This window comes from Terrapene carolina, unplaced genomic scaffold (assembly GCF_002925995.2).
Source record: "Terrapene carolina triunguis isolate 2854851 unplaced genomic scaffold, T_m_triunguis-2.0 Scaffold62, whole genome shotgun sequence".
Lineage (NCBI taxonomy): Eukaryota > Metazoa > Chordata > Testudines > Emydidae > Terrapene > Terrapene triunguis.
This window is the reverse complement of record NW_020664413.1, coordinates 57,827,916-57,842,668: the sequence shown is the minus strand read 5'-3', so window position 1 is coordinate 57,842,668 and position 14,753 is coordinate 57,827,916. Positions and strand designations below refer to the sequence as shown.

The 14,753-nt window shown below is 41.3% G+C and overlaps 1 protein-coding gene across 4 annotated transcripts in view; it reads left to right on the top strand.

Moving 5' to 3' along the window:
- RAPH1 (Ras association (RalGDS/AF-6) and pleckstrin homology domains 1) overlaps positions 1 to 14,753 on the top strand; it is a 157,822-nt gene that overhangs the window by 82,148 nt on the left and 60,921 nt on the right. For 3 of the 4 annotated variants that reach the window (XM_024206430.2, XM_024206439.2, XM_029910486.1), the window contains one exon: positions 13,095 to 13,175. The exons of the other annotated variant lie outside the window; for it this stretch is intronic. In XM_024206430.2, the coding sequence (XP_024062198.1) occupies positions 13,095 to 13,175 (81 nt within the window). The remainder of the gene's footprint in view (positions 1 to 13,094; positions 13,176 to 14,753) is intronic. 4 annotated transcript variants of the gene reach the window in all.

Sequence of the window (14,753 nt, the reverse complement as noted above, 5' to 3'; positions counted from 1 at the left end):
TACAATCACAGATTCGCGTATGTCCTATCTGGTGTGCTGTGCAGTGAGTGCTGCACTTAAGGACAGCTATACTGCATGGTGATGGGGGTTGAGTGCAGAGGGTAAGGGTCGTGGTTTTCAGGGCTGGGTGGTGAAGATACTGGTGTTGGAGGCAGCGGGTGGCGTGAAGAACACGGAAGTTGGGGAAAGTGGGTTGGAGGTGACGGGGCACAACGGAAAGAGTTTTGGGACAAGGGCTGTAGGGGGAGGTGGTGTTTGCGTTTGCGGTACTGCTCCTCTTTCTGCATGGCTACCAGCTCCTAGATAGCATCTGCTTGGCACTCCAGGATGCTTATGAGCCTATCAGTGCTTTGCTGCCGGTGCGCGGTGCTTTGCCGCCGGTGCGCCTCGTTTTCCTGGCGGATCCTGCTTTCTCTCTCCCTCCAGTTCTGTGCTTTCTCATTCTCTTTAATAGATTGCCGCATCACTTCTTGCAACATGTCATCTTTGCTTTTTCGCGGTCTCTTCCTGAGTCTTTGCAGTCTCTGAGCAGGCGATAAGAGGGACGGCTGAGGTTGATGCAGCTGTATAGGCAAAATGCAACATTTAACAGAGGCAGCATTATTTATACCAGACAGAGTAATGATTCCCCCCGCACTTAAGGAGTAGAAAACACACAGGGTCTACACAATAGCATAATTTTCCCGTCCGAAACAGAGCACACATATCCCACGGGAGCCTCAAAATGGTGAGTAAGGGGGACTGATTGTTTCAGGGCTGCACTGTCCTCTGGGTTTCTGTGCCTTGGGAAGAGCCAACAGCTTCAGGGGGCACCTACACTGAACACTGTCCCAACATTTTCCACAGGAGTTCGTCCTGGACGATATCTCGCTGCTGAGGGTGACCTGGGAAGCAAGGGAGGGTCTTCTACTGCAATGCGGCTTCCGCCCTGGCCCATATGCAGCTTTCCTGTGTGCAGCAATGGTCCCCTCGCCCCTCACGGCACAGTGGCACGGACACGTTAGCCTGGCTGGGACAAGGACCACGGTGGCTCTCCCGATAAACCTGCGCAAGCGCATTGCACATGTTCTGGATGAGACATTCGAGAAGATTACCGAGGCCGATTACCGCGATGTGATAAACCACATCAATGCACTATTCCGCATCTAGGCATGCATGCCTAACTCTCCTCTCCCAAAGAGCCCGCACCGAAAAAATTCCTTCCTGAAAAAAAAACCCCGCTTACCGGGAACCTGCTCTTCTGTTTGTCCTCCACCAAGTACCGGCCGCTGCGACTGGCTACCTTCCTCCTGGCTCGAGAAGAGCTCCTGGCTGCATGGCTCCAGGGATTCCGGGGTGTCTCCATCCGGCCCACCACCATCACTCCCGTTTTCCTCCTCTTCCTCCTCCCCCCCCCCCACACCGGCTCTGAAGTGTCCATGGTGGTGCTCGGAGTGGAGGTGGGGTTAACCCCAAGTATGGCATCCAGCTCTTTGTAGAATCGGCAGGTCGCGGGGGGAGCACCCGAGCGGCCGTTTGCGTCGCGGGCTTTGTGGTAGGCACTCCGCAGCTCCTTCACTTTAATCCTGCACTGCAGGGCGTCCCGGTCATGGCCCCTTTCCATCATGTCCTTTGATACCTTCCCAAAGGTATCGTAATTCCTACGTCTGGAGCGCAGCTGGGACTGTACAGCTTCCTCCCCCCAAACACTGATGAGGTCCAGCAACTCGCCATTGCTCCATGCTGGGGCTCGCTTGGCGCGTGGAGGCATGGTCACCTGGAAAGATTTGCTGATAGCACTCCACGCCACGCCGGGCTGAGCAAACAGGAAGGGGATTTTTAAAATTCCCGGGGAATGTAAAGGGTCGGTCACATGGTTGGTTACCTGAGGCCAGGGCAGTAGAGTTTGAACTGATGACCAGAGTGGCCAGAACAGGCATTGTGGGATACTGCCGAATAATTCTGGAGGCCATTCACAGCGCATTGGGCGGCCACACTGGCGCCGCAGCGCTGCAGTGGCAGCGCAATACTCGCTATTCCTCTCGGAGAGGTGGAGTACCTGCAGCGCTGCAACCATGGAGATATTGCGCTGCAAATGCCTTGCCAGTGTGGACTGGGAGTGAGTTACAGCGCTGGGGGAGCCTTTACAGCGCTGTAACTCGCAAGTGTAGCCAAGGCCTGAGTGAAGCTTCAGAAGTGTGTATGTGCAGAGTTTGAGGTCAGCTTTTTCAGTGAAACGGGCCAATAAGGTACTGAATCTATGAGCCTATCATTAAAAAATAAACCAAGAAAACCCTGTCAATCTGACTCCTGAAATAGTTAATTTATTAATCCAATAAATACTTTTTGTAGTCTGTTTCAGACCTTCAAAAAACTTTTTGAACATACTGAATTTTTATGTTCATCTTCGTTGAAGACTGTTTCCTTTTTTTTCCAAAACACTTTAAAAATTCATCAACTTAATACATGGCATTGCTTTATGCACAGTAAGTTATCCTATGATTGGCCACAAAAGCAGTGAAATAGGAGGTTAAAAATGCATAAACTGTTTTGTTCCTTCCTGTGTGTGTTTCTGCATGTGTAGCTTTATGTAAATACCACCTATGGATCGAATTCAGTCTGAGTAGACAAAGGTGTTATGTAAATTTGATTTTTTTTTTTTGGCAGATGCGCATAGTATAGGAAAAACTTAGATCCAAGATTTGTATGTTAATTTTTTTAGTGCAATGTATTTTCTGCAGCTATTTCATCAGTTTGAGACTCTTGACTCAGTCAGTCTTGTCTTGCAAATGATATGCTGAAGCATCAGTCAGATTGCTCGAAAAGTTTTGGCAAAGAAGACATAATCCTGCATTCCGTCTTGCCTGGATTTTCTAGTTTTTGCTATGGAGTGAGTAATAAGCAGTCTACTGCTCCTTGATGACTTAAACCTTTTTTTTTAATTTTATTTATTATTATTATTATTACTATTATTATTATTTTTTAGAAAAAAGGGTTAATCACAATAACTCGAAAGGTAGATAGAAGAGGAGGTGGGGAGGAAGTTGCTTTTTTGTGTGCATAAGGGTGTGTGGCAGATTACTCTAATGATTAATCTATGATTACTGGGTTGGTTTGTACTGTTTTCACAACTCTGAACCATTGATTGCACCTGAAAGCTGTTGTAGATGTGAATATGAGCTGGCCTCATAAACTCTTCCCCTTTTTAACATGAGGAGACTGATTGCTTCTCATAAGAATGTGTCTATTGTTTCTCTGCCCAGATAAGTTGATAAGAATGCTCTCTTTGAGGAAGGTAACAGGGGTCTGTTAGTCATTTGATATGAGTGTGTGAGCCAAATCCTATTTCCTTTCTTTGGGGTAGTAGTAGCTACATCCAATCTGTTTAACGAGAATGCTTTGTTTTACTACACTTTTTGTCTGAAATGTTATTATCTCACTACCCTGAGGGAAGTGCCTGACTCATCTGTTAGAGAGCTTGCCTTATTTCTGAAGAATCATTAATTAACTATTTAGAACTAAATTCATTAGCTCAGGGGAACTTCTCCTGATTTGTTGAGAAAGAAAAACCAGATGCGGTTCTCCATTCATCCACTCACATGTTCCTATGTGTGATACCTAAGCACCCCCAAAATAAACTCCACGGTAGCCTGTGCTTGATTAAATCCATCCTCACAACTGAAAAAGAAAGGCAGGATTCCCCCCAGAAAAGAAATGTGCAGAGCTCCTGCAAAACTTGTCGTTTTTCATTTGGTGGCAAGAGAGAGTTCCTGGCGCTTTCCAAAAGAACTGCCTCTGTCCTTCCAAAAGGCGTATGTCCTGTGTGGTTTAGCATTTATCTTCATGACTCGGGCCATCGTAGTTTCTCTTAATGAGGTGATTACTCTGGCTATACTTCTGGACAGGCTGGAATCAAGCTTGTAGCCATTACAGTGTGGGTTGTTAGAAGACCTCAGATGATGAACCCTTAGAGGGTTCATCAAATTTTAGTGCCTTTTTGGCCAGTCATGAAAATCCTACACTACTTCTCTCCCATCTGGCCCTGTTACACATCCAAGCAAAACTTTGGAACTTCTTCCGTTACAAACCAGGTGGGGACAGTTTTCTGGAGAAAAGAAAGAAACAAACCCCCAAATCCTGTCCTCCTGTCCAGTTGCACTTGAGGGAAAAGGCTGGAGCACACAGCTTTCAGAGATTCCTTGATAGAAAGGACAGTTTTAGACAACCACTACTGTACTGCCTGTCCTAACTAGTTGAACTAAAAGGGAAAGGTATCTCCTGTAGGATTTGGAAAAGGTTTCTCTCTTGGTATCTGCACAAAGAAAGTTATTTCCTATTCCCTTACTTAAATTAAAGATTTTCTTCAAAGACCCTGCTGCCTAAATCTCTCTCTGCTGGGGCTGTATTCTAAGCCCTTGCTTATAGTGAAAATGATGAATCATTGAGAGAATTGAGTGGATTTGGAAGCAAAATTTTTGCCCTTAATATTCTCCATGGACAAAGTTCCTAAGTGGGCCCTCCTTCCCAAATCCTTTTATTAGGCAGGTTGTCCTTACATGGAACCTTGAGTTTAGTCTTTTACTCTGCCTTGTCTTCCTTTTGACCTTCTATGTCCTTAAGGCTGCCAACATTTGAAATCTTTTTATTTGCTACAATAGTTTCTATTGGAAGGGTCAGTGGCTTGGCAGCTCTGCCCTTTTGACATCCTTTCCTTGTCTTGTTCAGCAGCAGAGTGGTTTTAAGGAATTGTCTTTTTTCCCCTTCCCCAGGTTTTATTGGAATAATGAGAGGAGAATGACAAAACCCGGGTAACACTAAATGAAAACACCCATTGTTTTTATAGATGTATACAAGGTTGATCTGAAATTCTGTCTGGAAAGAGATTAGAGTGTTCAGTTATTCACTTTAGAGGCCTAGGGAAAGGGAAAGCCTTAAAGGTATCTTGACTTGGGAGTAATGGGAAATTCTGTTTGCCCATAGGTTCCCTATGGGTTGTAACCACTTCTTGGGTAGAGAGAAGGGAAGCCTTGGTGAAACGTTTGCAATGAAGCAGTTTGGTTTTCCGTAAATTATTTCACAAATCATTACTTGGTTAATACTTGCAGCTCAGATGATATTGTAGTTTGATTGGTACGTCTCCTTTTTACTTATGTAATGAGTAACTGACCCAAAAGATTTAACCTGAACTTTCTGAGATGCAAAAACATAATTTACAGGCAACGCTTCTAATTTAATAATAGTATTAATAAAGAGAAGGAAAGTAGATCATGATTTGACTAATTCTGTCTCCCTAGAGACGGTTTCTTGCACTGAGCTCTTTATAGGGCAGCAGTAGAGGGAAGGAGATACTTGGGGGAGAGGGGCGTGGAGCAGAACATCAGTCTGCCCACCCAGCTAGTTTTTGTATCTGACGTTTGGTGAAAAGATCCATTCATGGGCGGTAATTGTTAGGGTACTGTGTATACTCAAGGGGTTGCAGATAATTTAACCAAACCTGCCATTTGGTTTCTGGCACAGTACTGCATTTTTTCCTAACGTGATAGTTCTTAAAATCTGTAATTCAGTTTGTGTGACAGCAGGAGACTCTGGCTTCTGTACCATGGTAATACATCATTTAGCAATAAGTAGTTCCAGTTAACGGAATTTGATTTTGCACTTGTTCATATTTAAACTAGGGCTGTCACTTAATCGCAGTTAACTCATGTGGTTAACTAAAAAAATTAATTGCGATTAGTCGCACTGTTACACTTCAATTGGTATTCTATTGTTTATTAAATATTGTGGATGTTTTTCTACATTTCCATACATATTGTATTCTGTGTTGTAATTGAAATCAAAATGTATACAAAAACAAAATGATGTAAAACTTCAGGGTCTACAAGTCAGCTCAGTCGTTCTTCAGCCAATCACTAAGACAAACAAGCTTGTTTACATTTACAGGAGATAATGCTGCCCTCTTCTTAGAATCATAGAAGATTAGGGTTGGAAGAGACCTCAGGAGGTCATCTAGTCCAACCCCCTGCTCAAAGCAGGACCAACGCCAACTAAATCATCCCAGCCAGGGCTTTGTCAAGCCTGACCTTAAAAAGCTTTAAGGATGGAGATTCCACCACCTCACTAGGTAACCCATTCCAGTGCTTCACCACCCTCCTAGTGAAATAGTTTTTCCTAATATCCAACCTAGACCTCCCCCACTGCAGCTTGAGACCATTGCTTCTTGTTCTGTCATCTGCCACCACTGAGAACAGTCTAGCTCCATCCTCTTTGGAATCCACCTTCAGGTAGTTGAAGGCTGCTATCAAATCCCCCCGACTCTTCTTTTCTGCAGACTAAATAAGTCCAGTTCCCTCAGCCTCTCCTCATAACTCATGTGCCCCAGCTCCCTAATCACTTTTGTTGCCCTCTGCTGGACTCTCTCCAATTTGTCCTGTAACAGTTCGGACTCACCCCTGCGGCGCCTCCTGCTGGTCTCTCAGGGAATTAGCTCGATGTCCAGCCCGGAGCACCCTCTGCAGGCCGGTGATCCACTGCCACTTGGCCCCCCGTGTCCTTCCCTGGACTACGGTGCCCTGTTAGCTGGGGTGCTGCCCCCTGGCAGTAACCCCTTTCTCTCAGGGTCTCCCCTCCCCGGGAAACCCCCACCCACTATCCCCACCTCGCCTCAGTATAAGGCTATTGCCAGTCATCGTCTAGCCCCCATGCCCTGGGGCAGACTGCAGTATCAGCTTACTCATCACTGGCAAGGTTGGGTTTGGACCTGCTGCCTTTGCATACCCCTGGGCTGCCCTCTGCAACCCCCAGTACCTGTTGGCCTTATGCTAAGCCTCAGCCTGGGGCTTTCCAGGCTGGAGCTCCCCGGCTCCTCTGCCTTTCCCCAGCCCTGCTCCACTCAGGTACCCTGTCTCTAGCTCCCTGCAGCCAGGCCCTTCTTTCTCTGAATGCAGAGAGAGAGTGTCTGAGCTCCTGGCTCCCAGCCTTCTTATACAGGCCAGCTATGGCCTGATTGGGGTGTGGCCCAGCTGCGGCCGCTTCCCCAATTAGCCCAGCTTTTAGAGCTGCAGCCCTCTCCAGGGCTGCTTTCCAGCCCTCCCAGGCAGGAGCAGGTGTCCACCCGCTACAGTCCACATCCTTTCTGTAGTGGAGGGCCCAAAACTGGACGCAGTACTCCAGATTTGACCTCACCAGTCCCTCGATAGCTGGCATTGCAAGGTATGATAAACATTTACATGCCAGATATGATAAACATTTGTTTGCCCCTTTGTGCTTTGGCCACCATTCCAGAGGACATGCTTCCATGCTGATGACATTGTTAAAAAAAAATGTGTTAATTACATTTGTGACTGAACTCCTTGGGAGAGAATTGTATGTCCCCTTGCTCTGTTTTATCTGCATTCTGCCATATATTTCATGTTATAGCAGTCTCGTATGATGACCCAGCACATGTGGTTCATTTTAAGAACACTTTCACTGCAGATTTGACAAAATGCAAAGAAGGTACCAATGTGAGGGTTCTAAAGATAGCTACAGCACTCGACACAAGATTTAAGAATCTGAAGTGCCTTCCAAAATCTGATTGGGACAGAACATGCTTTCAGGTGTCTTAAAAGAGCAGCACTCCGATGCGGAAACTAAAGAACCCGAACCACCAAAAAAGAAAATCAACCTTCTGCTGGTGGCATCTGACTCGGGATGATGAAAATAAACATGCGTCGGTCCGCACTGCTTTGGATTGTTATCAAGCAGAACCCGTCATCAGCATGGACGCATGTCCTCTGGAATGGTGGCTGAAGCATGAAAGGACATATGAATCTTTAGCGCATCTGGCATGTAAATATCTTGCGATGCAGGCTACAACAGTGCCATGCAAACGCCTTTTCTCACTTTCAGGTGATATTGTAAACCAGAAGCAGGCAGCATTATCTTCTGCAAATGTAAACAAACTTGTTTGTCTGACTGGCTGAACAAGAAGTAGGACTGAGTGGACTTGAAGGTGCTAAAGTTTTACATTGTTTTATTTTTGAATGCAGGTTTTTTTTTGTACATAATTCTACATTTGTAAGTTCAACTTTCATGATAAAGAGATTGAACTACAGTACTTGCAGTAGGTGAATTGAAAAATACTATTTCTTTTGTTTTTTACAGTGCAAATATTTGTAATCAAATATATAAAGTGAGCACTGTACACTTTGTATTCTATGTTGTAATTGAAATCAATATATTTGAAAATGTGGAAAACATACAAAATATTTAAATAAATGGTTTTCTATTATTGTTTAACAGCGCGATTAATCATTTTAATAGCGTGACAACCCTAATTTAAACTTATCTACAAGGTGTAAGATGTAGAAATCAGGAACCTCTGTGTACGTATTTGAAAATAATTATAGGCTTTGCACCAGAATTCACTCAGCATAGTTAGTACATCTTTGATGGAAAGATAATGGAGCTTTGGGGACACATTTCAAAACTTAAATCTGACTATGAGGTGTTAAATTTACTGGCCCAAAAAACCCAGATTCAGTGTAAAACTATACTGTAAGATAATGATAATGTTAATTAAAAGAAACATAAGTAAGAAAATTCAAAGTTTGGCTCCCTCAGCAACTGTACCTTAGTTCTTTTGTGGGTTTGTATGACGGCCATCATTAAATTAACACCTGTAGTATCTGGCACTGTATAACAAAAGCTTCCCAGTCCTTAGAATAGTATACAGGTGTGAAATCTCACATATCTCTGTGTTAACTTGCTAATGTTTATATGGTGACCACTAGCATATTGCATATTAATATATTTAAGTATATTCATATATAAAAAGACAAACATTGACTGTGGACCATCTACAATAAGCAATTTTCTCTTTCAAAATAGACCTGGATCATTGACTTTCATTATACTTTAGGTTTTTTTTTTTTAAATATGTGCTCTAGTTCAAACAGGTATTAATTCAGAGAAGTTGTATGGCTTGCATTGTGCCGGAGGTCAGATTGAATGATTGCATTGGTCCCTTCTGGCGTTATAATCCTTGAATCTATTAATTTATTCTTGTGATGACTTAAAACAAGTTTGGCCTATTTAATCTCTAGGTTGAGCACTTTTTAACATGGGGAGTATTGGCTTTTGTATGTGTATTTGGGAGCCTATATTCTGTTCCTTATGTTCTATGAATTGTGTGCGGTTAGCACGTATCAAGGATATAAGCAGCTATGTGTAGTCGTGACTTGCACCAATCAGGGACTGGGACTTTAACTCTGAGGTTTCAAATTAAACCTGTTCTTTGCCAGTTATTTTAAGGCATTCCAACTGTTGGCCACATGCCACGAAGGCTGTGGTTGCTTCCAATGACCATTTCTTTAGCCTGTAAAATTTAGCAAATTGAAAGAATTAATAAATATGAGACTTAACCATGGTTGTTAACACAGCTCCTTCTCCTGCCCCTTCCCCCCCCCCTTTTTTTTTGAACAGTTCATCACAAATAATATTTCTGACCCCCCCCCCCCGCCAATAAAGGAAAATTCTGCAAATCCATCATTCTGAAACGCTCTCTGGTTTTCAGCTGTTTTGGCAGCACAAGTATCAGCAGTCCAATTATTAAAATGTTTCTGAAATACAAATCAAAACTTGCCAAATCTTATGGAGTTATTCAAAATATCTTAAAGATAAACTTATCAGTTTGTAATTTTTAGGAACTTGTTTGTTTATGCATTGCAATATTCATCTGCATTAGCTACTCCCATAAGTGGTTTGTGTATAAGACCAGTACGGCATTCTGTTTGTATGATGTACTATAGCTACAAGGTAGTCTGTAACAGAAGTCTCTTTTTGGAGAATATTGATTGTTTTTACTGAGGGTTTTTTTAAAAAAGGAAGTGAGATGAACTGTGGGGAGGAATTTGAAGAACTTTGGAATGGAAGATCATAGAAAACTAAAACTCCAGTCTGTTTGCAAATCAATTTTATCATTTGTTTAGGTAGTTCATTGCAAACATTTGTGAAAATAGTATCAACCTCGGTGCACAGTGCTAGAAGCCTACATGCACTTTCTCACTTCCAGCCATTTAATGAATAGTTTTGGTATTTAAATTGCTGAAATATCTTGACATTTCAGTTAATATGGTTTTCTTGGTTAATATATAACCTGGGAGTTAAGTTATTTAAAATCAACATGTTATTTTTATTGCATTTCCATGCCTGCAGCTATGGCACTTCGTGGTATGTCTTGAGATCACACAAGCTAGGAAAGCTTAGACTGGGTCAGTGTTTAGACTGGAAATCTCCATGGAAAACCTACTTGATGTGGGGAACTGTTCTTGGTCATTCAATAGGTGACATTCTTCCCTCTGAGACAGTACTGAACCAATTCCCTAATCATAGTTTTAGGATGTACTGTGCTAATGGAGTTTTTCCATCATTCCAGTTAAATTAAAAAATGTCTCAACTGGCTGGTTAAATTGACTGTAATGAAGGAATTTGATATTTGACTTGTAGAATAAAAATTTTAAAATGTATGGTGTTGCTACTACAGCCATATTTTAATTACATTCAGTTTTAGGGCTAAGTGTTGTCTCTCCGATCCCTCTGTGATTTTAAAGCAATGAGTTTTGAAGGCAAACATGGTAGACTGTTTCCTTTCCACTTTAACTTACTTTTCTTAAAGCCATAAAAAGCGAACACAAGGAGCAGTAGAAGAGAGAGAGATAAAAACATATTAATTCCTAAAAGTACTGGCTAACTACTGCACTGTCTACCAGAAACTTAGGTGGGTTGAAAACAGAACATGAACTCATTCCACTAAAACAGAAGAGAAAACTGTGTGTATGATAGGAAAAAATCCTAAAATTTTCCACTATGACCAGTTATCTGAACCTATTTCTTAAGAAGCCTTACCAACAGCCTCTTGCAGGTGACTCATATTGGTATGAAGATGTCTGTCTACTCAGATACTTATATAACCCTCAGCACTGAACTGTCTTAGCACCCAAAATGTAAATAGGACTGCGCTCGCTCGCTCTTTCTCTGTCTCCCTTCCATGTTCTTTTGGAGACTTTAAATACGTGAGAAGTTCCAGTGCCCAACTCTGTATCCTTCTAAGAAGAAGAGGCTTAGCTCAAGACTTCAACCTTCATTGAGCTGGTCAAATGATGGGCTTTCTCCTGATCTATGGAAGGAGTATAGACACTTGCCAATAGCAGTCAGCTGAACTAGAACCTCCTTGAAGTGTTTGGATCCAAGTGTGCAGGTGCTTTTTCTGATTAGAGATGCTGATGACAATAGACTAATCAGTGTTTACTGTTGATACCACAGCTGTCCCCAGTAAAGTGATCTTTCTAAGCCTTTTAACACTTCACTCCTTCACATGTCCCCATGAGAGAAATCAGTTTCCCTTTCCCCTTCCTCAAATGTCCATTAATGAAGATGACCGGTTTGGAAAGTGCACCCCAGTAGGAAAATATAAATAGTTCTTTCCACCTCCACCCCCTGCCCATCCCCACACACATTCAATAGGTACAGATGCATAATATATCCTGTACCATTAATATGGACAAACTAAGGGCATGTGTACATGGTGGAGTACTGTGCACTCTGGGGATGTGCTTTTTGTTGCGCATTAATTGATACTGTTTCAAACAGCACTACATTAAAGAGCACTAGAAAACTTTTAGTGCCCACCAGCAAGGTCTAAATGGACCAAGTAATGCGCAACATGTTAGTGGACTTAGAAATCACACCCTCATAGTGTGCATTACCTCACTGTGTAGACAAGCTATAAGAGAAAATAATTGAACAGGAATTCAAAAATCAATAGAACCCTGTTTAAAAACCTCTAGATTAATAACTTCACAAGAAAATCTGCACAACTCATACTTAAGAGGAGGCAGATTTCTGCCAAGGAACTGGATCTGACCTGAGGAACAGAAAAATGGGATTGTGACAGTGTTATGCTGTGATGTTATTAAAAAGTTTTCTGTCAAAAGCACCGACTCCCAATGAAAATCTCTCCCTAAAAGCTGTGATGAATTAGTATTGGAGCTTGTAAATAATATATGATCACAGAATATTTTTCTGTTTTGTAAACCAGTTTCTTGTCCTCCTGATACTGAGATAATTAAATGTTTAAAAAGTACAGGGATTCATATTGGAGAAGAGAGGGGACTAGAGATACATCATCTGTGTAAAATTAGCAAGATTACTTGTTTGGCCATACTTGGCCAAAAAACACATTTGGAACAGCTGACCAAAATTAGGAACATAGCAGCATTCAGTAGAATTGTAAAATGTGAAAGGAATTTCTGTAGTTTTCTTTAATAAATCAAATACTGTTACAACTTCCAGAAATGCAAACGGGCTTTTTATGGTTACAGAGGAGCTCGACGCTGTGGAGCGAGACATACTGAAGGGACAGTTGACAATTGGAGGCTCATTTATTCTTGCGTTGCTGCTGTGTCATTCTTGCACGTGATATCGGTTAATTTTTACCCAGTTGGATAAGGATTGCATGTGCCTGGTTATGAATAAAACAAAAACAGCCTTCCATTTTAGTTTAACACATTATTAGGTTTAGATTTGTAGTTAGTTAAAGGAGGAAAATGTAGTGCTATAAGTGGCATTATTTTCTGTGTTTGGGGTTAGGATATTTGGGGGGAGGTAGGACAAAAGGTGCAAAGGAGAGAATATAATCTTAGGTCACAAACCCATAGCTATTTACTAATGTGTATTATCTGGGTCTGGTTTCTTCTTAATCAGTTTCAGTGTAGCTGAAAAATGGGTAATAACATATTACATGAAAATAAACAAATATACTCATCAGAAATTGGTTACTATTTTCTTTCCTAGTAGTCTAGAATGTAATACACAAACAAATTGTGTATTTTTTGTAGGTGGAAGGGGAAAATAAGCATCTATTCTTATCCTTAAAAATTGATAGTTGTTGCACAACTGGGTGGGAGTAGGGATGTTGCATGTTTCTTGATATGTTTATTTTCACTTCTCTTTCTTTTACTGGTTCACATCACTGCTCATTCCCGCTCTTCCTGCATGATAATAAATGGTGCCTTTTCCTCTTCTTCCTTTTTCTTTCATTTTCCCACTTCTCCTCCCCCATTCCTTCATTTTCACAGCATAATGTTTCTGTGGGACATCCCATCAAGCAGTCCAAGCGTCACATTGACTTCACAGAAGAGGAGGCTGAGCTGACTCCTGTAAGTTATAACGTGTCTGTCTGTCTCTCTCCTTTTTGTGCACCTGTGGGTATACCAGTGCCCCTTGTAATTAGAAACTGCATCAGTGATTTGAGCCTTATACATTAACACCTCAGCAATGGAGACAGTAGTGAAGCCTATATCATAACCTGTAACTTTTTGCAGACTTTCTTACAGTTGATCCTTACCTATCCTCTAGCAATTAATTCCCAAATGTACTAGTTCGAGTAAGCTATTTACACTCTAGTTAAAACCGTGTATTAAGCCTGATTGCTGCTAGCAAAGCTTTAGCCATTCCAAGGGAAGGATGCAATATGAGATTTCTCCACTAGTTGCGTTCTAGGATTTATAATAATGATACCTCGCTCTTATACAGTGCTTTCCATCCGTAGAGCTCAAAGAGCTTTACAAAGGAGGTCAGTGGCATTATTCTGGTTTTACAGATGGGGATGCTAAGGCATATCAAGGTCACCCAGCAGGCTAGTGGCAGAACCAGGACTAAAGTCTTCTCAGTATTTATTTATAACAATAGAATAAAAGTATAAAAACTCAGTTTGGTAGGCAAGTCTGTCTACAGAATTTAATGTATTTAAACTTATTTACATTTTTTTAGTCTCTTTCAAATTAGACATTTTTTCTTCTGAAGAATAGGAAATACAATTTGAAATTATGGTACAGTGACCTTTACCTGGATTTTTTAAGAGTGCCAAAATGTGGGTTTTTCTTATGTCACTGTTTCTGGTCCCATCCCCTTTCTAAATTTGTCTCTGAGAATAGATATGATTTAAAAATGGAATTGTAAAACATCTTTCTAGTTCTTGCAACGAATCTGTAAAGCATAAATTGCACAACAATGCCCTCAGCTGGCTAAATTAGGCAAACCATTTAGTATTCATAATATATTTTAATAGGGCTTGATAAGCCAAGAGAATCTTGTGAAAATAGAATATTATTTAGATTCGATACGTAGGTTTTCTGCTTCACTCATAAAAATAAAGTTTAAAAAAAACCCAAAATCCAAAACCTGATCAGTCATGTTAGTCTTCGGAAAAACTTCTGGTGAAAAACCATTTATTCATAACCCAGTGTTTTCCATGGGTGTTTTTCAGGATTCTTCCTTTTGGTAAAGTCATTGTAGAAGATAAGTTAGACAAGAGCACAGCAAATGTAGATATCCTAGTAATAGATGAATTTCTATATAAACGGAATTAATCAGTCAACTGGATAATGGCATACGATACTCTAGCTTTAGTAAAATTATCCACATGTATAGAACAATTACTCTGTGAATGAAAATATACAGAAAAACGTATGGGTTTTCTCCTCGCCACACTAGGTAGGAACTTTTCTGTGTTAGTCATTTGGTTTTTTTTGTTGTTCTTGATGGTCATTCTTTCTTACATCTGTATATTGACTTAGTTCTTATTTTTTAAACATCTGATTAATGGCTTTACTGTTACTATTTATTCTTGCAAAATTTGTGGTTAGGTTTTTTTTGTCTACAACATTTGTGATCTTTGTCATTGGTAAATATCTTTTGCTCTGATGTGCTGTTGTTTTCCATCTGTTTAAGCAACG